The sequence below is a fragment of the Callospermophilus lateralis genome, chromosome 7 (genome assembly GCF_048772815.1).
Source record: "Callospermophilus lateralis isolate mCalLat2 chromosome 7, mCalLat2.hap1, whole genome shotgun sequence".
NCBI classification, from domain to species: domain Eukaryota; kingdom Metazoa; phylum Chordata; class Mammalia; order Rodentia; family Sciuridae; genus Callospermophilus; species Callospermophilus lateralis.
In genome coordinates, this window is record NC_135311.1 from 73,526,343 (window position 1) to 73,552,915 (window position 26,573).

General features: G+C 35.0%; 1 protein-coding gene across 1 annotated transcript in view; it reads left to right on the forward strand.

Annotated features, from left to right (window-relative positions):
• The first annotated feature begins 3,658 nt into the window (after nt 1-3,658).
• Nucleotides 3,659-26,573, forward strand: part of Col24a1 (collagen type XXIV alpha 1 chain) — a 367,698-nt gene continuing 344,783 nt past the window's right edge. The window contains exons 1-3 of the mRNA XM_076862570.1: nt 3,659-3,759; nt 8,777-8,841; nt 20,453-21,825. Of these exons, the coding sequence (XP_076718685.1) occupies nt 3,659-3,759; nt 8,777-8,841; nt 20,453-21,825 (1,539 nt within the window). The remainder of the gene's footprint in view (nt 3,760-8,776; nt 8,842-20,452; nt 21,826-26,573) is intronic.

The following is a 26,573-nucleotide window of genomic DNA, read 5'->3' on the forward strand; positions in this document are numbered from 1 at the left end:
TGACAACATTTGAATAAGATCTATAAATAGTTACTAGTATTGTACTGGTGTGAACTGCCTTGAGTATGATCATGGTTGTTTGGTTATATAGGATGTTAATTAGCATAGGCTGGGTAAAGGGTATACAGGAACTCTATACTATTTTTACAACTTTTTGAATGTAAAGTTACTTCAAGACAAAAAGTTGAAAAATTGAGGGAGGGGAAGATAACTTCTATAGTTTCGGAGTGAAAATATTAACAAACTTTAGAATCACATCAATCATTTTCATTCATCAATATGGTCACTTATTTTCATAGTATGTTTGTAATCTGGGAACTCTTTTTGTATATGGGAGGGCTATTGTGTACATACACAGGATAACAAGAAAAACAGAGGAACGATACTAATATACAGCAATCACACGTTCAACGGAGGCACCACATCATATTTTACATGCTAAAAATATAACAAGAGTATAGGAATAGATACCAGACTTCTTGCAGTTTCCAGTCTTGTTCATAACGAAGATAAAATTAGAACTTTCAGGGTTTGTTTGTTTTTGGAAAAATAAGAAAGTGAACTTTCCAGTATGATAGAGACTTGTGTTAAAGAAATTGTGACAAAAATTGGAGAAGTTATTCAAATGGGTAAGACTGTGTGTTAGCATGCTCTTGCATAACTGCGGAGCTTTAAGCTACACCTATAGAAGCCTGTAAAAGGTAGGGAGAAGGCGGAAAGGTGGCTTGCAAGAGAGAAAAGTCATTAGAAGTAGTGGAACAGACTTAAAGGAAAGAGTGAAGGGGAAGGAAGGTAGCTATGAGACCATTACAATTAGGCAAAAAGATGCCTGCAAAGAAAGCAAGGTCAGTGAGGATTTCAGAAGATGAGTGAAGATAGTAAGAAGACTAGAGATGGTAGAGGTTCAAGAGCAAAACATGAAATCAGGATTGCAGTGAATGGGAATGGTACATGGACACTGCAAGGAAGGAAGGATCCTAGTCACTTGTAAGTGGGAAGGGAGAACGTGCGGGCGGTGCCCAGGGGGCGGCGTGTGCGCCCAGGGCGCGGCAGGCCCAGCCAGACCCGCAGGACTGGCTGACAGGGGCGCTGGAGCCCGGCGCTGGGTGGGGGAAGGTTGCGGGACAGAGGGGGAGGTGTGCGCTGTGTTTGGTGATGTCATTGCAAGTCAGAGAGCGGTGAAATTTAACACCAGCCGGATTTGCCTGGTTCCTCTTCTTCCAGGCGAAGCAGCCGGCGGCAGTCAACGCCGAGCGCCTGCAGTTGCCACCGGCCCCCTCGCACTGACTTGATTTCCGAAGTGGGTGTGTGTGCTTGTTTGACAAATGTTCGGGCGGGCTGTTTCCAAGGACTTCCCCCACCCCCACCCCTCATCTCCTTTCCTCCCCCTCCTCTTTCTCCTCCCAGGCCCAAAGCAGAGGACTCCACTGGAGTCACAGAGTCGCCTTTGAACCACAAGTGAACTCGAGGGCTGTACTCGCAGCTGAACTCCTGCTGCCGCCGGCGCCCCGCTGCCTCTCTGTTGAAGTCTCCCTCCTCGCCCGCCCTCCCAGGGGAACACAACCCTGGCTCATCCCACACTGAGCTAGGCAGCAGGAAGCCTATCTGTCCTCCCCCTTCGGGTGCTATTTCCTACCCCCACACCACCTCTTCTCCTCTCTTTCTTTTTCCCCCCTCGTTGCGGGTTAGGAGCATGGTTTTCACGTGATTTCCCCCCCCCCCCTTTTTCATGGACAGTACCTGCACCCTTAGCAGTTCGGAGTTGGCTTCTGTTTTCCGTTAGCGTTTTGCTGCACGGACAAATGCATACAAATGCATTTAGGAGCCCACAGGACAAGGCGTGGAAAAGTCTCCCCCACCGCAAAAACGTAAGTAGCCCACCCGCCCGGGTAGGGGTTAGACCAACCCTTCACTCCACCCCCCTGGATCTACCACAAGGGCTGGAGATCTGTGACCCCAATCCTTGGCACTTTCTGGCACTGAGCGGGCGAGCAGCCGTGGGCATCCTCCCCTCGTCTTCTCAATTTGTAAAATACCGTGTTTGAAAGGAAGCCTTGTGCCAGCGGGTCTCAGGCAGTTTATGCTTAAAGTTATCCTGTGGCTCTGGAGGAAAAACTAACTGGCACGCGTCCCGACGTCTTCAGCCACTTCTCCCGCGCTCAGAGCTGGGCTCCGACGCCCGCCTGGGCTCTTGCTTCCACCGCCTTCTCCCTCCTCCCCTTCCCCTCCCGCAGGGCCCTGGCTGAAGTCCGCGGTGCTTCTCAGGGTGTCCAGGTTGGCATTGCTAGGACACCAGCAGTCCCCTGAGCTCGATGCACGCAGCCTGGACCACTGGGCCGAGCGCCTGCAGTTGCGTGTAGGGTTACCAGGTGGAGGTGTGTGTGGGGGGTGCCTGCAGAACCTTGGGCATCCGGACGCTGTTCTTCCCACGGGTTCAAAGGCAATCGCCTCTTGTTAGAAGGCCAACAAAAGTGCTGCCCATTTGGAGCTGAGGCTGTGCCCTGATCATTGGCCTGTCAGTGGGGAAGTGCTTCTCGCCACCGGGACCAGGGGGGTGGGGGCAGGACGCGGGGGCGGAGCTGATCTTACCGGAGGGTTTGGGCGGGTCCTGACCCACACCCACGTCCTCTTTGGGCGCAGTACCTGTTCACACCCCCTCACTGGGAAAAGAGGGAGGATGGGGTTATTCGGTCTTTTGACTGCCCTGCTCCCTGGAGGAGGGCAGTGGGTTACACACATTTGCTTCTAGCCTCCAGGAGCAAAAGGCACGAACACAGCTGTGATGATTTTCTGTGGCGAGATTGCCCCTCGGGAGAGTAGGTGGGAGAACAGGGGGCAGAACTGCCCGAGTCAGCTGAGGGCAGGCGGAGGCGGGGTGTGGAGAAAGACCGCCTTGTGGCAGTGTTTGTATGCACATGTGCTTCCCAGCCGCATGCAGCCCAGCCTGGCTAGGGCTTGCGAGCTTTTCTGCTAAGATCCTTGGAAGCTTCCCTGATGCTGACTAAGAGGCACCTTCCTGCGCATCCCTATCTGGAAGAAACAGAGGAAAGCTCGCAACTTTTGAAACACTAGGCGTGCGGAGTAGTGCTGGGGGCCTGGGAGACCCGGGTGCCAGAAGCTCAGCGGGCCCTCTTTCCAGAGGGGCTCACACAGGCTGCTTGGAATTCCTAGGCAGAAGAACTACTTTTCTAGATAAACGTCGCTCAGTGTGGACAGTCTGGGAGAGGAAGACAGGAATAGGGATGAGAAGGATGCTCAGCTCATCCTGAGATTCTGAGCACATCTTTCCGCGGATCCCTAGAGGGTACAAAGAGTCTAGAAGGCTCAGCCACCAGGGAAAACTGGTATGGCCCTTCACCTCCTGTCCAGCAGCAGCTTCCACGTGCTTCTCCCACTGACCTCTCCAGCGGTGAGGGCTTTCCCTGTTCCTCTGCTTCAGGCCCACGTTGCTAAAACTCCCTTTGGTAGTTGTGACAGACTTCATGGATTACAGCAGATCTTCTGCTCCTGGCCTCTGTCTTGAATGGTTTACACTTCCCTTCCAGACGCTCCCAGAAAAGGCCCTGCATAAATTCTTGGGCAGTTTGGGGTTTTAAATTGGGTCCAGATGATTGAGGAGTGGGGGGGGGGGAGTAGCGGGAAGTAGAGAAACGAAAGAATGGATAACACTGGAGGAGCCTCTGAGGAAAAATTACACCACGTGGATGGGAAAAGAACTTGTGGAGTAGTGTCAGCATGGGTAGCAGCTCCTGGGCAAAGGTATTGGTTTCACTGATTTCTTGGAAGAACTTCTGGCTAGGGTCTTGCAACTCTTGGATATCTGCTGACATCCAACTTGTTCCATTATAGGAGCCAGTGGGGATGGGCTGCAGAGAATTAAGGGCAATTCAAAACGACATCAGATTGCAGAACCTCACAGCTGCAACCACACACATGCAAAGCATGGAGAGGGTAGTTAATGGTTGAACCAAGAAATTGTTTCTAAAGGAAAAAAAAAATCCTATTTTCATACAGAATTTGGAGTTCTTGAATTTGAAAAAAGGCCACCAATCCTTGGGAAGGGAGGAGGGACTTGGTAGAAGCAGCTGATTAGCTGATGATAATGTTAGGCCACTGAATTAAACCTTGGAGTCCCTAATGAAACCCCTGAGGTTTTCATTTTCCACCATCTTTTTGTGGTGACATTTTGGAAAAGCAGGAGCAGCTTTTTTAAATCATAGTTCTGATTAGTCACCCAAAAACATTTATAGTTTTAAAACTGAATCCTTTCAGACATTTTCTTTCACAGGGCTGCTTTTAGATGTGACTTTGTGGAATTAATAAAAGAAAGCTAAAACCTCAAAGTGTTTAATATACTGATTTAACATATTAAATCTTCCAGGAAGACTATTAGGGTAATTAAGGGTTTCTACAACCAAAAAGGAAAAAAAAAAAAACAATAGCAAAAAATGTTTGGTTGTAAAGGTCTTGCAATTTGGCATTAAATTCTATTTTTTTAAGTTGCTTAGAAGGACTCAAGTATAAGTAGTTCTTAAAATTTTACAGGATTCCAGTGTGTAGCCAATATCAAGGGGAGAAAATATAATTTATGGAAAGTAAGTTTGAGTGTTATTTAGACATTCTGCTTGGTAATCTGTGAAGTTGCAAGAGAAAAATAAATTTTATTAGAGGAATTAGAATAGCTGTGCTAGTTTCCTTGCCTGCCTTGCAACTATGACTTATTGCAGAAATTATAACCCTGAGAGCTGAAATAAGGACCATTTCATTTTCATTCTTTTAAAAGCCTAACATAATTCTCATTTATTCATTCAACAAATGTTTACTGAGCTCCAATGATGTTCCCAGTATGATTATAAGCAATAGGGATATAATGATTGAGCAAGATAGTGACATAATTGCTGCCCTCCCAATGTGCCCAGTCTAATACAGGTCATAGTAAATGAAACAACCAAGTATAACATATGAGATAAGGGTATATACTGGGTTGTCATCTAACAGTCCTGGCAGGTATGAAGGGCTAGAAGGATAATGATGGAAGAAAAGTGAACCAAAGGAAACAAAGTCTAGACTGAAACCTAATTAGAAAGGACATGGAATTTTCCAAACAGGTTCTGGAATATTAAAAGGCTCATTGGTGAGAGGACAGTGCACTTGAGGGCCTGAAAGAAATAAACTTGGTTAAAGCATACATCTAGGGAAGAAGTGGCTTGACCTGGGACTGCAGAAAGAGACCAGAGAGCAAAAGGTCTTTAAATTACGAACTTTCTTAGCTAAACAAATAGATGGTAGAAGAACTGTCTTTTCTTGATCCTAGGATCAATATGCAGATGTTACAGAAGTTATATATTTGTCAAGACTCAAGACCACTTGATAGTATTGATTGAAGGTTGATTGTTTCTCTCATTCATCTAATTTTTTTAAATATAACACTAGCATCTGCCAGAAACTTTGCTAGAATAGGTAAGAATCAGTTTAACAATCTCTGTGGTGTTACTACAACAGACTAGTTGTATTTTTCTTCCCTCCTATTGAGTGGACTGTAGTCTATGATTACTTGAAGTCCTTAATCATTTATCTTCTTTATACTTCATGAATTGCTTAAACACTTGGAATTTAACCAAAAGCTCTATTATGCTTCACACAGGATTAGTTATGTAAGTACTACCTATTGAGTTGAATTGATAGTCTGAGAAATTCATTGTGTATAATGTTAGTAACAAGGCTTAAAATCCTGAATCATTCAAGTTTATCCCTATTGCTATGATGAGAACTTTCTTCCTGGTTATATTGGAAACTGGATCTTAGCTGTTAGTAAAAACCAGAGTCTGTAAAGTTGTCACAGATTTGAAAAGTTTTTGGCATGTAAAACCTAGTGTGGTAGAAATTGTTGAAATTACCATTGCATGTTACATATGTATGTTTCTCAGATTAGTTCACCCTTTTCAATTGATTTAAAACCATCAATTCATTAAAAAAGTTCTCTAGGACTAGGGTTGTGACTCAGTGGTAGAGTGCTTGCATAGGATGTGTGAGGCATTTGGTTTGATTTTCAGCACAGCACATAAATAAATAAATAGATAAATAAAATAAAGGTCCAAGTACAACTAAAAAAATACTTTAAAAATTCCCTATATACAAGATTTTACAAGTTCTTCTTCTTATTATAAATTGAATCTATATAGGAACGAGTATCTGTAGTCTACTCATAATTCTTAAGAATCTCATGGGTACCCTAAACCAGAAGATGCTTGGCATTCCTCTAGAGTAACTGGGACCCTTTTGATAAAAAGAAAATTGAATAGCTCTTTGAGAGTCATCTAGGGAAGATGCTTGGGAGTGATATTTTGTCACTTTAATGTTTTAAGTGTGATATCTATATATCTATATATCCCTGCCTGATCTCCTTTAGGCCTTCACCATTATTTTTCTGGTTATGTTTGGAAAGTGGCTGATATCAAACTGAAAATGTGGCTAGCAGTCAGATGATGCAAAGTGTTTCATATTTTGTTAGGTATCCTCAGATATCAATATCATCGCTTATATTTTTTGAAACTTAAAGATTTATTACCATGTTACTGACTTCTTTTAGAATTGTCCCATCTTGTTCAATGTCCAAGTATATTTATATCTGGTATGTACAGAAGTCATTTCAATTTTGTGCAATGGTCTTCAACCTTGTCTGTACATTGGAATCATCTAATATTTAAAATGAGTGTACCATAGACGTATTAAAACTAATATCTCTGTGAAGGGGAGAGAAGGACTCAAGTATAAGTAGTTCTTAAAATTTTACAGGATTCCAGTGTGCAACCAATGTCAAAAAAAAAAAAAGGTCCAAAACAGGGGAGCCTTTTTATCATTTCTTAAATTTATCATCTTCAGAATGTGGCTCTCCAAACAGCAGCAGCAGCATCACCTAGGAACTTGTTATAAATGCAGACTCTTGAGCCTCACCAAAACCTACTGAGCCAGAAACTCTGGGGGCGAGGTCCAGCAATTTTTGAAAGTTCTTGAGGTGATTCTTATGTATAAGTATGAAAACCGTTATTCTAATACAGTAGAAAAGGATTTGAAAGGATCAAATAATATTTGTGTCATGTCATAAAATCAGATATATGGGATCTGAGCAAACTAATGTATATTTAAATCTAACTGGAAAATAAACAGTTAATGTTCTAAATTTTTGTTACATAATCTGTAACCAAAGATTGTTAGAATCTGTAGAATCATGTAGTTAAAATATATGCATCCTGAAGATTCACCCCCAACTTTTGAGTCAACTATTTTCATCAGGGCAGAATCTGTGTTTCTCCCAAGCACCTCAAGTGGACTAACATTTGGGAACTATTGATTTAGATGGAATGCTACCATATGTGGGATTCTTTAAGATATAGAGTCTAACTATTTGCCCATATCAGTTGAAATTTCTGTAATGATTCAATTTATTAATTTATAGAGTTAGTGATAGCTGTTGAATGCTCTTTCAAAATCTCAACTTATATGTTCACTTTAAAATACAAAAATGGAAAGTACCATTTTAATACAAATGAAATTGTGTTCTATTATCTAAAGAATATAATTTATATTGTTAGCTAAACTTTGTAAAAAAGATTATCTTTCTTATAGTAAGATAAAGGCATACACTTATACTAATTGACAAAGATAAAAACTTTATTGACAATAAGCAGAAAAATACCCCAGACCTTAATACAAACACATACAATTTCCCTGGGACTCTGCAATTGATTCTTGAAGATTAACATTACACAAATGTCGTTTGAAGAGTCATTTGAATTAGAATACAAGAAATAATCAAGGTCCGTATTAGCAAGACTTAGTTAATGAAGTATTGTTTTCAGCATGCTTATCATCATTTTCCAAAATTATCTCTGTGGTTTTTATTTGGGAGGTAGATTTGGGCAGTTGTGAAGAATATTCAACAAAATCTATCCAAAGTTTTATTATACTAAAAAATCACAAAGCATTTTTTTTGCTTAAATAGCTAATCAATATGAATAAACATTTTTATTTGTAGTAATTGGTGGATATTCCACTCACGATTACTCATCAAAATGCTCAACATTGACATATATAGGCCATTGCTATTTTCAAAACCAAAGAACCAAGAATTAAATGATACTCAAATGCTTTTCACATCTGAACAATCTTTTATACAGATAAATAGCTCTTTCCATCAACTTACAATCATGATGGTTAAGTGACTATAATTTGTATTATTTAGTATAAATTTCTGTTTCTTTGTATGAAATTACATGTACAGTAATTTGACATGTTAACAATAACAATCATGTCACCTTACTAATTCACATTTATTCAGTACTTTGTAAGGGTGCCAGGTACTGTTTTATGTGCTTTACATGAACTTTTTCAATTAGTCATTTTTTTCCTAATTTTTTTTTGTAGATGGACAGAATGCCTTTATTTTATTTGTTTATTTTTATGTGATGCTGAGAATCGAACCCAGTGCCTCATGCATGCTAGGCAAGCGCTCTGCCGCTGAGCTAAAACCCCAGCCCTCAACTAGTTCTTTTAATAAATCTTATGAATTAGGTTTAACATATGAAAAATCTAAGGCATAGAATGATAAAAAATGTTCCCAAGTTGGTAAAACTGCAATTTTAATTCAGAGAATTTACTCTTAACCATGCTAATTAAAATAACAGTTTAATTATTCATCTTTCATTAGAGTTCATTTTGGATTTTATATGGTTTATAAGTTGTAGAAGTCCAACAATTGTTTTTTCCATTTTCATAGGAAACTACTTCTTCATTTTATTGGGCTATGTGTAGCTTGGATTACTGTTCATGCTCACGAACAAGGTAAGAAAATTGCCCTATTAATTATTTGTTTGCAGAAATTTTGCTTCCAGACAGCAAAAGCACATGACTTTTAAGTTATCATAACCTTAAGGTCAATATTAAACAATAAAAATGTCTTTGCCCAGTATAATGAGAATGTAAGGGTAAAGAAATCAATTTTGGGGAGAAATATGACCTTTAAGAAATTACTCAGACCTTCCATCTGTGAAATTGCTTACATTTTTAAGCAAACTCCATAAAAGAGAAGTTTTGTACAGTAAAAAGGCTTTGCTTGTGACTTCATTTTAAGTGGGAGTTCTTGGGGGTGGCAAACTGTGACTGAATTACCTTTGCACTTCTTGAAACAACACAAGCATATAATAAATGTTCCCTCTAGATTAGCATCATTAAGAAACAATGAAATTTACATATTAGTGGGTTTAGAGTTTTATTTAACTCAAATGGAGATTTACAAAATAGTTTTGTTTTGTTTTGTTTTTGCCTGGTAGCTTGTTGCTCTGGTAAAATGATGACAGGGTTTCAGGAGTTTATGTATGTCCTAATTCATTCACTTATTAAACAACTTTTGAAATATCTGTTTTCTGATTAAAAACTTAATTGCTAACAATTGAAATATAAATATAATAACATCCTTGGTCTCAAAGTGAAAAAAAGTGGCTTTGTTAAAGGTTAAAAAAATAGCAAAGTCAAAGAAAAATTCCTGAACTATGCTGGACTTAAACATTATCATTGTGGTTCTAATAATTTTTTTTGTTTGCCTTATATGTAGTAGGGTTATATGTGACTGCCAAATTATTCATTCTGAGAGAATTCAATGATAACTCAATGAACCATGTGTCAGTTTGGTCAAGTAATAACCTGAAAAGCTAAATTATAAAAGAACTATGTGAAGAGAAAAGGGAAGAATGGAATTTTACCTTATTTACCAATTGATAAGTGGACAGATAAGAAAAGTATGGTCAGCCCACTATATCTATAGATTCCACTAAAGATTAAAAATATTCTGAAAAAAATTTCATCTGTATTGAACATGTACAGATATTTTTCTTTGTCGTTATTACCTAAATAATATAGTATAATTACTTACATAGCATTTACATTGTATTGTATCATGAATTGTAAGTAATCTAGAGGTTATTTATCATAGACAGAAGGATGTGTATGAGTTACATACAAATACTACAGTCTACATTGGAACTTGAGTCCCTGCAGATTTTGGTATCCATAGGGGTCTGGAAAATCAACCCCAAAGATACTGAGGAGAAACTGTATCCTCTCAAATATCATGTAGATGAATGAAAGTATTTCTTGAAAAGCATTTTCTAATTCACTTTTATGGGGAAATGGTTAAATTAGGCCACATGTCATATATAACCTCATGAAATGCCATTCTTGACCAATGTATTTCTGTTACCTTATTTTGCTTTACTTGGAAATGAAGAAAAAAAACTACATCCTTTAATTTATTATCATTATTAGTATTACTATTTCTTATTATGTACCACTTTACTAGTAGAATATACATTTTCTTCATCACTTGCTTTATCACAGAATTTTAATAATTATGCCTATGATAGAATTGCTGAAACCAAGATAAAGGAGACTTAGGCCACTACAGCAAGGGTCATAACTTCATAAATGGAAGAGCCAAGATTTGAACTCAGGCAGTTTGACTACAAAATGTTAAATTCTTTAATACTACATTCCTTGGAGCCACAGAGAAGAGAATAGCCATTATTAATTCTATATACATTTTGTGTCATGTCCTTTTCCAGTACTTTATATATATTATTCTTATCTTCATAATGAACCTACAAAGTTCATTATAGATGAACAATTGAGGATCCAAAAAGTGGCTTACCCAGGCTCAAACAGTAGACTTGAATCTAGGTCTCACCACCTCTCAGGAGAAAACTCCTGTCTTAAATATCCCTTGATTCAAAATTCCCACTCACTGGCATTATGAGTTTAATAATTTACAAAACGTATCCTTATCAAAATATTAGAAACTCAGATGAAGAAAGACATAAGAAAACTGAATGTTTCTGAATAGTATATTTTATTTCTAAAATAAAAATGTATTCTTTTATTTTAGGAGAGACATAATAATTTTCAGTCTTATTATAATGACAAAATTTTTTTCCAGTTCTTAACAAAAAGAAAATCTTTTTGAAAAAAACTCTGTAGAAAATAGAATACTTTTGAGTACAAAAAACAAATGGAAATAGTATGTTATCAGAAACCTAGAAGTACTTTTTTCCTAAAATATTTTTTATTAAATTAGCATGATACGGTGTCTCATCTAATCAGGATATGAGAAGAAACATTATCAGAGAAATTGTGTTTTTATGCTGATAACAAATATCATTTGTGACCTTAATATTGCTATATATGTATTTTAGCTAGTGCTTATTTTCAGTTAGACTTCTCAGAAACATTTATGTGGTTACAAGATTTTTCAAATCTTAAAAAGTATCAAAGTAATTCAATTATATAATTTAAAGTTCAAAGCAAACAATAAAACATATGAACAAAAACTAGAATCCCTTGCCTTAACGTATTTCTGCGACCCTCTACCCAAAATCTTTTGGTTTTAATCTTCTTAACAGTATCTACATTTTTATTGAATTCCTATTATTGATGATGAACATTTGACATTTTTATACTATCCTATGCTCCTTTTTCCTCTCCTCCTATCATCTCAATATAATTCTATTAATGTTTTTGACTAAATTACTATTTATAATTTACCTTATTATGACCATGTACATATTTTTTGTCACTGAGCCCTGTATGTTTATATTTTCTTTCCTGTACAATATTGCAAGATGGCTCCTTTTTTTGCTCATATTGTGTTTGTCATTATTAATAATTTTCTCAGATTCTACAAAAGAATTCTAAAACTTCTTTGAAAAATATTTTCCCCCCAAAATGGACAACTACAATAATTTGAATTTTTCCTTGGAGATTTTCCTTCTAGAGCTAAAATTCTCCTGTTCTACTGTGGACTATTAGTTCTGTACACTTTCTGTAGAGTTGATATTTCTTGCTCATGTAAGAACCACTTTCTTGGAACTGGTATCTTCCTTTTTCACAATCTATTTTCTTATTTGGTTGAATTATATCCTCCAGTTGTAGCCTGTGAATATATATTTAGGTGGTTCAGATTTGCAATGATGCATTTCTGAGAATGTGTTTATTTTATCATTATACTTAAGGGTAGTTAAGGTGAATACAAAATTTTAGGCTGTAAATACTTATTCTCAGAACTTGAAAGGCTTTCATCTTTTAGCTTGCAAATCTGTTTTAAGAAAATTGATGCTATGCTAATTCTTGATTCTTTATGCATGACTTTTTAAAAGTCCTTTAAGATCATCTATTTATCTCTGATGTCTTGAAATTTTACAATAATGTGCTTTGTTACATACAATTTAATTCATTGTATTGGTACTCAATAAGCCTTTTTAATGTGGAAAGTTAGCCTTCATTTTTTGGTAATTTTTCTGTTATTTTTTTTCTTTCTGATATATTTATTTTTTCTTTTTATAATTCCTGCTATATTTTGCATTTTGGAATGGAACTCCTTATTTTTTTCACCTTACAATCACATTTCTCATCTTTATAGTTCTATTTTTACATGAGATTTTTATTATTTACTATTCTAATGATTTTCATTTTTAAATTTTTGCTATTTAAAATGTTTTAATAGCTAGATTACTCCTCCTCTTCTTTTTAAAAATTGTATCCTATTTTTGTTTCTTTGATGCAATATCAATTCTTACCTCTCTAAGGACAGGAATCATACTTTTGAATTTTTCTTCTGTTACCTGAACTTTGTTTCTTCCAAACTTTTTGTTTTTTTTATGTTGCAGAAATTCTTTATAAGTCTGAAGTACCTCTGATATCATTTAAAAGCAAGATACTAAAAATAGGCTTGGAAACTATTTGCATGGGTAGACTTGTCACCAGAGATATTTCATATAGAGGATGACTGAGTAGGAACCTGGCTGACCATCTAGTTGAACCACAAATGTCTGAGGCTATAGAATTGCTTTAGAGAAGGATCCTCCAATATCTTACTTATAGAATAAAATCCTAATTGCCACTTTTATTGGAGTGATATAAAAAAGTTCTTATTTGGGGGGCTGTCTCTCAATTTAGTATGTACATTTTAGCTGAATCCTTAATTCTCATTATGATACTTCTCTTCCAATTTCTGCTATAATTGGTTAAATATTTCAGTGTTTCTACATAATTAACTTTCAACCTCCTATTATGGTCTCAAAGTTTCTTTTTTTTTTTTTTTTTCCTTTTTGGTACCAGTGATCCAACCCAGGGGCACTTGACCACTGAGCTACATCCGCAGCCCATTTTTATTTTGAGGCAGGGTCTTTCTAAGTTGCTTAGGGTCTCACTAACTTGTAAGTTGCTAAGGCTGTCTTTGAACTTGAGAATTTCCTGACTCAGCTCTGGAGTCATTGGGATCACAGGCATGCACCCACCACCTGGCTCAAAGTTTTTTATACAAACTTCAGCTCCTATTTCCACCTACTCCCCAATATGAAATCCCTTGCCTCTCTCTGACTGAAAAGAAACAAACAGCTATGTGATTTGCTATGATTTTAGTTATTCCTTTAAATTTTAATTCAGAAGTATCTTATTAATAGATAAAAATTTTATATTTGTCATATAATAAAGTTTTAGGCATAGCCTAGTGAATAAATGCTCATATTTCAAGAAAAAAAATAATTATATAAGGCTGAGTTTTCTGAGGATTTGACAGATACATATACCTTTTCTCATCTGATACAGCATACCTTCATTATTACTCTGACTACATTGATGGGCTGGCTGCCAGTGAGATATTGGCATAGCTGCAACATCACTCCATGATGAATGACACTATACAAAATGCGTAACTAATTCTTACCATTCACAGTATTCTCAGGTTCATGATCCCAAAGTGTGAAAACCACATGTGTAGGGATCTATGTGTAGAATACTTATCTCCAAGAAGAGAATTTCGTATACAAATTAATCCAAAATGTGTTTACTATTAACAGAGAAGCAGCTCATTCTAGCTACAGTAACTCCAAGTATTTTCTGCCAAAGATCCCTACTGGGCACTTAACCAAAAATTTTACACGTAGCTTAAAGCTTCATTTCTCACAAATAAGTTTGCATGTATCTCATTATACAGAATAAATGTGCTATTTACATTAAGAAAACTTTAAAGAAACAATTGTCACTTTTAACATACCCGGTGTGCAAGTTGCACTTAAGCATGCATATTCAGGAGCCAGAAGCCTAGGTTAAGGTCCAGGTTCCACTACTTAGTACCTATGTGACCTTTAGCAAATTCCTGAGATACCCTGAGCCTCACTTTCAACAACTTGAAAGTGAAGATAATACCAATGCTTACTACAAATGTCTGTTGGGTGGACAAAATGAGATAACCATGCAAAGTGTTTAACACAGTGCCTATTACATAAAGAGAGTATAATACATTTTAGTAAAAGAAAAGAGAATTTTCCAGAGCCTTTTCTTTTTCCATATCCTCATAATGTTGACAAAAGCAAAATAAAGCAAAACAGTTGATTTTCAACAATTTCCTTTAGTTCCTTAACTCAGTGAACTGCAGCCAGAAAGCCTGCATTTGAGTCTTGATTTTGACACAGACCATTTGGCTGTGATTATACAAAATGAACAGGAGGAAATTATCTAGTTAATCTGGTCAGTTTGGGTAAAATAGCAAGGAAAAGGAAACTAAGTTGAGGTCTATCTAACATTTCTTTTTATACACTTTGGTGATTTTGTTCCCTACAAACTAGAAAGAATATAACTTTGGGACCTTGACTAATGAAGACATGAAAATTTAAAAGAGTAAAAATTCACTGAAATTAAGTTAGCTTTTTGTTGCTGTGACAAATACCTGAGAATAACAACTTAAAGGAGAAAAGACTGATTTTTGTCTCATGGTTTCATCCTTTGTTCCCTTCCTCCACTTTATCATCTCCCCCTCCCATTTCCCTTTCTTCCTTTTTCTTTGTTTCTCACTTTTGATAAGCATATCAGTGCTGCTTAGTATATAAGTTTCGAATGAAAGACAACTAAGTTTGGTTGTCTGTGTCACTCTTCTAAATCTGTCAGCTTTAGAAGACTGATTTTATTAGCATACCAAGAAAGGATCCATTTCTCATTAGTGTATAACAAAACAACAACAAACAAAAATTATATTGAAGGCTTCAGAAAGAAGTAACACTTAGCAGGGTGTGGTGGCATGCACCTGTTGTCTCAGCAACTTGGAAGTCTGAGGCAGGAGGTTTGCTGGAGCATAGGAGTTAAGAAGCCAGCATGAGCAACACAGCAAGACCCTGTCTCTACAAAAAAAAAAAAAATAAATAAATAAGAAACACTACTTGGTCAGTATTGTAGGGTAAGTAATGCTTTGCATGGAGGGATACTTTTAGCAGGACTCTTGAAGAAATGGGATAAAAAATTTGATTCACTTTGATATGGCAAAAAATTCCAGGAATAATAAAAAACAAACAGAATTCAAAATGTTGTATATAGACATATCTCTGAAGAGAAAAATAAGTAAGTGGTAGTAGTGTAAAGGTAGAGGCAGTTCCCAAAACCACCCTTAGTTCTGACACCAACTTCAAATTCTGGGGTTTCTAGGAAAACCCTCAGTTTCAAAAACTTTATTAAGACTTAGAAAACTCACTTAAATCCATTATATTCACAGTTATGGGTTATTGTAACAAAAGGGTATGGATTAAAATTAGTCCAGGAAATGAACTTCAGTGTTTAGAGGATCCCAAACATAGAAAACAATAAATGCACATAGTATGAGTTAAAAATGAGTTTAGCTGGTCTTAAAAAGAATAAGAAAAGACTAGTTTGGAGTAAAGTAAGGTGAGATGAAATGATAGTAGATCAAATCAGAGAGATAAGAAAGGGATAGAAGATGTAGGTTTAATATACCATGTAAAGCCACTGGAGGATTTTGATCAGGGAGTGGCAATATCTAATTTTTATTACAAAAAGATTATTCTGGATGCTTATGTGGTTGTGAGGCTTTTCACTGACAGAAATCTGAAGTAAGAAAAATGAGGTTGGGGAAAATATATTGAGTTAGAAGTGCTTTGGAGACATCTGATCCCTATGGGTAAATTCAATAGGTAATTGGATATGCAACCCCAGGAGAGAGGTTTGTGAGTCAGCATATGTGGTTGTTGAAGCTATGGTTTGGATGAAGTCATAAGGTCTTGTGTTTACAGTAAAAAGAGCAAGGCGTTGTCTTGGTGACACCAGAACTTATTCTACATTTAAGAAACAAATAGAGGAAAGAGATACAGTCAGTTCTGCTGTTGGGTGATACATGCACTGCTAAAAGTCACCAGGTTGAGATTCACTCTTAGAGATTAACTGCATTCAAATTCTGTCTCAGTGCTTCCTATTTGGGTGACTTTGGGCAAATAATTTAGTTCTCTGACTTTTCATAACAGTCAGACAATGGCATCTGCCTCATAGGGTTGTTGTAAGAATTATGTGATTTTCTACAGTAAAGTTCTTAAAATAGTTGTTGGTACATGAAAGAATCTAATAAACACTTCTTATTCTTTAAAAAAATGTAAAGCACATAATATAGCGTCAGGTTGAGAATTAATATTTAAATGGCTACTGATTTCTTAAATGACATGAACTGGATTGATTTTTGGGTAGGATCAACATGAAAGAAATAATTTATTGTAGACTATTTATTTACTAATGTATATGTTGATACCCAATATCTAAATTTAACTCCAAATTGTAATTTAGGCCAGGACTAAATTAAATGTTAAAATGTTTGTCCTCTGGGTAGATGTTTTCTTCTTTTATTTTTCTCCTTCCTTTTCTTTCCTCCACTTCCTTCTTTCCTTCCATCTTCCTTTTCTCTTCAACCCTCCTCATATATACCTTCTAAGAGTTCTCTATTTTCTCTCAACATCTGTTCAAAACATTTGCTAAGTGTATTCACACCCAGGTGTAAATACTTACAAGTAGGATGACAACTCACTTTCACCTCAAGTACAAACTCTAGCTGCATTCAAACTCTAATACATAGAGAGTAATCTCCAATGTGATATTTCTGTGGGAACAATGTAATGCTACCATGATTAATTAGTGAGGTTTGTCCAAAGGAGATGTGGAATTGTATGGGGAAATACAATGATTGTCAGGCGGTAGAATAGTCAGAGTACAACCTTAGAAATAAGAATGATGGGGCACAAATATAGCTCTACAATTTATCAGCTGTGTGATGCTGATCAAGTTATTTAAATTTTCTGTGATTCAGATTCTCCATCTATGAAAGAGGCATAGAATTTAAGTATAAACCATGAGAATTTATCTTCCCACTTTCTTCCCCATATATTATACATAGAAACAAAGGTAAATGAACTAATAAACAAACTTAAAATTTTATATTGAGCAAAACTGTGGTATTAATATAATCTGCAAACTCCCAAAACTATGCCAAGAAAACCAGATGCCACATACAATCAATAGGAAAAAAATCAAACTTCTTGAGGATGAGAAGCAAAGTTTAACACAATTAATGTCTAATCCTTAATAACAAGAAGTGCTATAGGATCTGAGGGGGACAGAAGCTGCCCAAGGGAAAGTACAAGAAAGCACAGATAACAATTAAGTGGCTAAGTGGGAACAAACCTCAGAGGTGAAAGATTTGTTCTGAAGCATGCACCCACGGGGACTGGATACAGAGGAAAGAGAATGAGAGGTTGTAGGCAGAACTGGCTATTGAAGTCCTCCTGAACTGCCTAGAGTTCAGAGAAAAGGTGGGGATTTCATTTTAATTTTAAAAGGAAACTCTGATAATAGTGTAGCAGTTTTGAGATTTGGAAGGCCTGGACTACTTCTCACAGCATCCTTCTATAAATTGCTGGGCTTGGAAATAATGGTAATAATAAGAAGCTGAAATAGCATAAATAGAAAGATATAACAAGCAAAAATGTAGGAAAAAGCAGCAAAACCAAGAATATACACAAAATATATTGCTATTAGATAAAAATTCTGAACAAATATTTTTAAAACAAAAAACTCCAGATCACCTATATGAAAGAGGATGATAAAGCAGAAACATGAGAACTCAGGGAAAAGTAAGAGATGACAAGACATTTGCAAAGATATAAACTGTGAACTTAGAGAATTCAGAAGTCACAGGAAAAGAGTCTTATATATTGAGGTAAAATTGGAAAGAGCCCAAAGAGAAATTAGACATTACAGGAGAAGCAATAAAGATAGAAATAAGAAAAATTAATGGATCTGAAGATAAAAATATATTAAAAATAATTATAGAGAAATTATTCATATAGAAGACAGTACTCATAATAGGATTTTGAAGAAGATAACCAAGACTATGAAATTTTCAAATTCATGAAAAATTTGCTGAAGTTAAAAAAATGTCTTGAAGCTATACAATGAATAGGATTTTTATGTACCTAGAAACAGTTTTCCAGAATGACCAATAAGATGCCATATTCTAATAAAATCACTGGTTTTCAAAGATAAAGAACAAATCTTTAGGTTAACTGATTTAGCTGGTAAGTAATTTAGATGTTATATTAAGTAACCATAAAATGGAAAACAATTAAAATTTTGTGTGAATTATAAGATATGAGAAATCAAGGGGTATTTTCATGATTAAATGGAGTCCCTTTATGCCACCATAACTCTGGAGGTGCATATAGTTCTAAACTGCTATTTGGAATGTTTTGATGAAAAGTTTGAGACACATTATCATGCAATATTTTAGATCAAATATACTTTAATATTGTTGTAAAATTACAACTATTTTATGAATAAAATGATGGCTGTTCTAAATCTAAAACAGAACATTTGAGTTTTATGAATATCTCTGAGAAAACATTTTAATTGTATTGTTAGTTATGCATAAATGATATCCAATAATTATTTAATTATTGTACACAATTATCAGACTTGAGACTGAGATTCTCCATTATGTTTGTTCTTTGTAATGAACATAAATGAACATAAATTGTCAGATATCTGCTAATTTCCTGCAAAAGGAAAATTAAGGTGATACCAGATATTCCTGGATAATCTTCAAAAACTTCTTTTTTTTCACTAAGCATACTTGTTTAACATTTCTGGCTAGAAATTTTATATACATATTACATATGTACTATGTAATGTATATACTATATGTATATTTATACACACATATATACATACATATACACACATATATACATATACATATATACACACATGTATGTACATGCACATATATGTTCATTGGAGAACACACACACACATACACACATACAAAGATACAGATGGAGACTTATAGCCCAAATAATAATAAATATCATACAATTGACTAAGCTATTCTGTATTTTTAAGAGAGGATTCATCATCCTTTGTGAATAGCATTTAATTTTGTGACTCTGAAGGTGAATATGAAATCTGTTCAAGTTGTGGTGGGGCAAACTCATTCATTCAGAAATTTTAAAACTATTTTCAAGGTAGGTACTGTAGAGATCCAATAATGAACCAATTAGAACCCATCTTCCAGAAGCTTATAATGAGTAAGGGACACAAGTAGTATACTATTGGTAATACTACAATGAAAAATAAATTTTAAATAATCATAATTATATCAGATACATATTATATAAATGCATATTATAAAATAAATGTTGAAAAGGAGTCTATCAATTGTATAAAAATGCAGAAAAGGATTGGAAAAAAAAGGGAAATAGAGAAATTTAAATTTTGCAGAAAAAGTATGGTGTTTACCAACAATAAAAAACACTTAAATTTTCTTGTACAGGCATTACCCAAGGATTGTGGTGACCAAAGTACTTTAAATGCAGTACACACTTAAGAGCCTAAGCATAGAGAGTTTCTATGTGATTTGTAAATTCCTAGAAGTTTAGTAGGGAAAATAGAGTGTAAGGGATTATGTGAACTTAATTTAGAAAATATCTTCCAAATCACAAACTTTTTTTTAAGTGTGATCCCAGTTTCTCCTTAATATAGATGTCATTAAATTTTAAGCTATGAACTGAAGTGAATAACATCTGGGAATCTTTGAACATGGGTATCCATTGGAGTAATAGATAAGAATTCTAGTCAAATGGAAAAAATGAGAGACTAACCTAATTTTTAAATTTGGGGTTAAGAAATATTGATGTGTGGGGGATGGGGTTGTAGCTCAATAGTAGAGTGTTTGTCTAGCACTTGTGAGGCTCTGGGTTTGATCCTCAGTACCACATAAAAATAAATAAATAAAATAAAGATATTGTGGCCATCTATAACTAAAAGAAAAAACAAATATTGATGTGTGGATGTATGTGCGCATACACACAAACTTTATTCAAAATAATGAATATAGCACCTTATTCTCCCTCTCCCTGTCTCATTACCCAGAAACTAGTTATTGATAGAGCATGCTTATTTTAGAAATTACTGTTGATACAAGGAAGATTTCCTTATACTCAAATATTTATATGAACACATGAATGCATAAGAGTAAGATTCTTTCTCTCTTTCTCTCTCTCTCTCTTTCTTTAATTTCCAGGCATAGATATTCTTCATCAACTAGGCCTTGGAGGCAAAGATGTAAGACACTCATCATCAGTGACTGCTGTACCATCATCATCTTCACCATTACCTCAGGGGGTCCATTTAATAGAATCAGGTGTCATTTTTAAAAATGATGCTTATGTTGAGTCACCTCTCATGAAAATTTTACCAGAAAACTTAGGACAGCCATTTACAATATTAATTGGGTTACAGTCACATAAAGTGAATAATGCATTTCTCTTCAGCATTAGAAATAAAAATAGACTACAATTAGGAGTACAATTACTACCAAAAAAATTAATAGTATATATTGGAGGAAAGCAGTCTGTATTTTTCAACTACAGTGTTCATGATGAGCTATGGCACTCATTTGCCATTACTATCAGAAACCGAGTTGTCTCAATGTTTGTTGAGTGTGGAAATAAATATTTTAGCACAGAGACTATTTCAGAAGTTCAGACTTTTGATTCTAATAGTGTGTTTACCTTAGGAAGTATGAATAATAACTCTGTACATTTTGAAGGAATAATATGTCAGTTGGATATTATTCCTTCTGCAGAAGTATCTGCAGACTACTGTAGATATGTGAAACAGCAGTGTCGCCACGCGGACAAATACCAAACTAAAACAAGCCTTCCTCATACAACTATCACACCTACTAAGAGACTGGAACACACTCCCTTGCCCGAAGGATTTGATGAAAAAATGCTGTTAGAGAATACATTTTATGAAGGCAGAAGCATTACAAATGTCATAAATAATGATTCTGCAACAGTGCATAAAAGACCAGAACACCAGGTATCAAAAGCTCAGTTAACTTCTCTTCATTCAGCAAATGTCTCTGCTGTGGATCTCACAAACTATGGGATTCAAGCCAAAGAAACCATCATGGAGGAACATATTCAAACAAATTTAAGCCTGTCAATGACCCATCATGGCCTCAGTGAGACAAGAATGAATACCAAGGAGAAATTTAGTTATCTGCCAAATGTATCTGAAAATATAACACAACATGAGGATGATACCATAACTGGTATGTCACTGTTTAAGAAGATGTCATCTATTCTTCCACATAAAAGACAAGATATAAATGCTAATCTCAAGAAGGCGATCACAGCAAATCTACACACTAATGAACTCATGGAAATGGAACAGATTTTAAACACAACTTTATACAGAGTGACAGAAAAGCCATCTGTGGATAATCACCTTGATCTAAGGAAGGAAGGTGAATTTTATCCTGATGCTACTTATCCCATCGAAAACAGCTATGAAACTGAGCTTTATGATTATTATTATTATGAGGATCTTAATACAATGCTTGAAATGGAGTATCTAAGAGGGCCAAAAGGGGACACTGGACCTCCCGTAAGTTGTTGTTTTTTAATATGTCTTAATGCACTAACATCATACATTTCAAGAGAGTTCTCTGGACCGTATAATACAGAACAGATTAGATTTGTCACAGAAATGTGTCCTGGAATAATGGTTGTTATAACCATTTATGGGAATACAACCCTGGTTCAAATATTGTACCATTTTTTTAAAAAATTGGCAGATTGAAAAGGTTACCTCATTCTGGGTAAAGTGATGAGCAACCTATGTTTTTCTTGTTCAGTTGAAATCCAACCAGGAATTTAACTGCTAAATATAGATTGGCTCTCTCTCTCTCTCTCTCTCTCTCTCTATATATATATATATATATATATATATATATGTGGCATAGGTTTAACACACAGTCATGTTAAAAGAGGGATATATATAAAAGCTGTGATAAAGAAAAATATACTAAATACACAAAGTAAATATTCTTTCAAGCAAAATATCATCAAATGGATTAACAGAGTATAAAATTTATTTTAATTTTGTACATTTCATTCCCCATCCATGAACGAACATAACACATGAATCCTGTTCATATATATAATTAGGAAGCACTAATTGAAATAATAATAGATGGAAGATCAGTAAAGTAGAATAAACAGATCAGTGGGAACAAGGAATGAAGGGAAAGAGAAGGTACTAGGGAACAAGATTGATGAAATTATGTGTTGCACGTTTACCAGTATGACACAATGAACCCCACTATTATGTATAATTATAATGCACCAATAAAAATTATTGTAGATAGAGATTATTTCATAGTCAGTCATTGGGAAAACAAATTCTGACATCATTCTAAATCAAATATTTTCATTTCCATGAATAGTAACATATTTCATTGTCTTTAATGATACAGTCAATATACATTAAGGGATTAAAAACTTTCAACAACCTCACACAAAAACAGTCAGCCTACTTTTGAGAAAAAGAATCAGCCTATTAAATGAAGAAAAATTCAGATAAGCTGCTTACATAATAATTTATATGCAAAACTTGAGATAATAGACTGAATTTTCAGCTAGGAATTCCTTTTATTGTACAGGTATAATTAGAGATCAACATTTGAAAATGTCTAGAGTCATCTGAAACAATTTAAAATCAATATTGCAAACTATTGTTGTGTTTTGTATTAGTATTCCTTAAGTAATTTACCTATAATCTTTAGAAATTACTTTTTTTTTCAAATTGTGAGTATACTAAAATATATCTTAAAGCATTTCTTTATTTAATAAAAATAGAATTAAGTCATTAGTTTAGTTCCAGAAACCACGGAATGGGATAATAAGACACCACTTTTTTAGCTTGTGTTTCCTTTATGGTTATTACTTGAAGCAATTGTATAGATACTGAGCAACTCTTTGAGTGAATGGTTAGCGGTTAAAATAAAACCTGATAATAAATTCTTTCAACTATTATAGTTAATTTTCAACATATTAACAATAAGATCAAATCATTGGGCAGGACATATTAAACAGTTACAGAAGCCATTTACTTTCCTGAGAAAAGTCAGTATGATGAAATGGATATTAATCTCTTATGTAAATTCCGTAATAGGCATCAACTTTGGTAGCAATAATATATTCTGCAGATGTTTACTTACTTTCTGCTCTTTGCAAGACAGGAACACAAAGAGTATATAAAACAGTCATTGCTTAGAAGCTATTATATTTCAATAAGGGAGATAAAGGAAGGGCATTTATAACTGTCTTGTGTCTTCAAGTATGATAAATGTTAATGATAGATATAAACTAAGTGTATGAGGTAGAGATGTTCAAAGGTAAGAACAATAATATTTTTTGAAGGGCTTTCTATGAATAACTCAAAGTTAAGCTGTTCAGGATAGGTTGTTATGTACAAAGATAATTATGACCTAGGCTCAAAGAACAAATAAGATTTTGACAGATGATAGGACTAGGCATGTTTTTTACACACGAAAAGCAGCATAGTAGCTATCATTTGTTGATTTTCTTGTGTAAAATGCTCTACCATGCGACTTATATACCTTGTTTCAAGAGTTTCGTAAGGTTATTATTATTATCCTCATATATCAGGTAAAGTCCAGAGAAGTTAATTTTCTTGCCCACAACAACACTGTTAGTAAATGATAGACGTAGGATTTGAACCAGATTTTCTACCTCTATCACCCAAACTCTTTTATATTAGGCTGAATAATGCTAGACAAACAAAGACCTAAGCAATGTAGTGTCAGATTGAAGAGAATCTTGTCAAACCGATTGTTCTATGTTTTATCCTCAGTAGGGCATTTTGTAGGCTTGTAAGCATGAGTATTGCTTTTTTAAGTCAGTGTGTTAGCAGTGCCCAGAGCAGACAAGATATTTTTATTACTTAGTGTCATATGACTAGGACATTATTTAGATTGGAAGAAGTGAAAATGCAAGGGAAAGGTGGGATTCAAGAGATATTTTGAAGGGTAATTTGGTAGAACTAGGAGATTACTTGGCACAAGGGAGCAAGTAAAAATGAAAAGAATCAAAGATGAGTATCTTATTTTAAGCTATCGATTGAGAGAATGATGAAGCCATTCCTAAAAACAGTAATTAAGAGAGAAAATCAATTTTAGCAGAATAAGTGAAAACACAAAAGAAACTTACTAGTGCCATCAGTTGGAAAAGTTCAAAGAGTTGAAGTGAAGAGAGGTCAAAGCTGGGAATATAAATTTGGGAGTCTTCCCATCAATAAGATCACAGTTGAAACTATAGGTTGGATATTTTCAAAGAAAGGAGCTTGACACAGGGTCAAGATCCAAATTATGGGGAAAGATTTCTTTTTGGTTATAGAAGAAAAGAGCATAAATTTGATAGAATAGTCAGAAACATGGGAGAGAAGAGTAGTGTACTTAACATGGAAGCTAAAGAAGATCTTTGAGAAGAAATTGATCAGTGTTGCCAAAAGCCACAGAAAAGTCAAAGGGCAGGACATTGACTTCTCTGTAATAAAAACAATATTAGGAAATCCCTTGGCTCTTCTGATGGAAGATTCATGCTGAACTTTGAGAATCCAGCTTCAGCCTAGTATAAAGGAATAGATAAATTTTAGAGAACTAATGAGAGATTGAATTGTGATAAAATTATGAATTTGTTTTCCTACTATTTCTTGAAGTAGATCTTACCTTGAAAAGCTGGAGGCCAGGCTGATTTCTCTCACTTCTAGGTGTCAATTTTTTTCTATCCATATTCCCATGCAGTTTTTTTCATTATCTCTTTATAATTTTAATCTTTCTTTTTAGTTCAAACATACTAATTATATATATTTATGGGGTACTTCAGCACATATATACATATCCTTATCATTTCTTTGTGTTTAGAGTCTTCAAGCTCCTCTTTTCTAGTTCTTCATAAAATATTTAATAGGTTGTTGTAAGCTAGTCACCCTCCTGTGTACTGTAGAACACAAGAACTTATTATTTTTAAGTGTATTTTGTTACTCATTATTCCTTCTCCCTTCATCTACCTTCCCCACCATCCCTCTCAGCATCTAGTAATCATTGTTCTACTCTCTTCTTTAATTTGTTTTGTTTTAGTCCTGGGGACTGAACCCAGGGTTGCTTTACCACTGAACTATATCATCAGTCTTTTTTTTTTACTACTTGAGATACAGTCTCACTAAGTTTCTGAGAATTGCCTCACACATACAATCCTCCTGTCTCAGCCTCTTAAGTTGCTAGAATTACAAGAATGAGCCACTGTACCCAGCTTTTATTCTCTTTTTTGAGACCAAAGTTTTTGACTTCTGTATATGATTAAGAATATATGGTATTTTACTGTGTCTGGCTTATTTCATTTAACATAATGTCTTATAGTTACATCCTTGTTACTGCATGATAGGATTTCATTCTTTTTATGGCTGCATGATACACATCTTCCATATATTCTTTATCCATTCATCTTCTAATGGCCACCTTGGTTGATTCTGTATTTTAGCTAACGTGAAGAGTGCTACAACAAGCATGAGAGAGCAGGCATCTTTTTGGTATACTGATTTTATTACCTTTGTAATTATAGTAGCATTATAACTGGATCATAATATAGATCTATTTTTAGTTTTGTGAAGACTCTCCATACTGTTCTCCATAATTGCTGTAGTAATTCACATTCTAACAGGAGTTTATGAGTTTCCTTTTTTCTATATCCTCACCAGCATTTGTTATTTTTTGCTTTTTTTTAATATTAGCTAGGATGAGATTATACCTCATTGTAGTTATGATTTCCATTTCCCTGATGATTACTGATATTGAGCATTCTTTATATACTTGTTGGATGTTTGTATATCTTTTTTTGTTTGTTACTGGGGATTTAACCCAGAGGTGCTCTACCACTGAGCTTCATCTCCACACCTTTTTTATTTTGACCCTGAGTCTCACTAATTTGCTGAGGCTGGACTTGAACTTATGGTCCTCCTGTCTTAGTCTCCCAAACTGCTGGGATTTCAGGTGTGCACCACCAAGCCCCAGTGGCTATCTTTTTAAAAGAAATATGTGTTTAGATAATTTGCCCATCTTAAAGTCAGATTATATATTTTTATGTTGTATTTTTTGGGTCCTTTATATATTCTGGGTATTAATCCTTTGTCAGATGAATAGCATTCATTCCATATATTAATTACTGCCATTCCATATATTCTCTCTTTACTCTGTTGATTGTTTCCTTTGCTGTATTATGTACAAGGGTTTTAGTTTAATATAATCCCATCTATCTATTTTTGCTTTGTTGCCT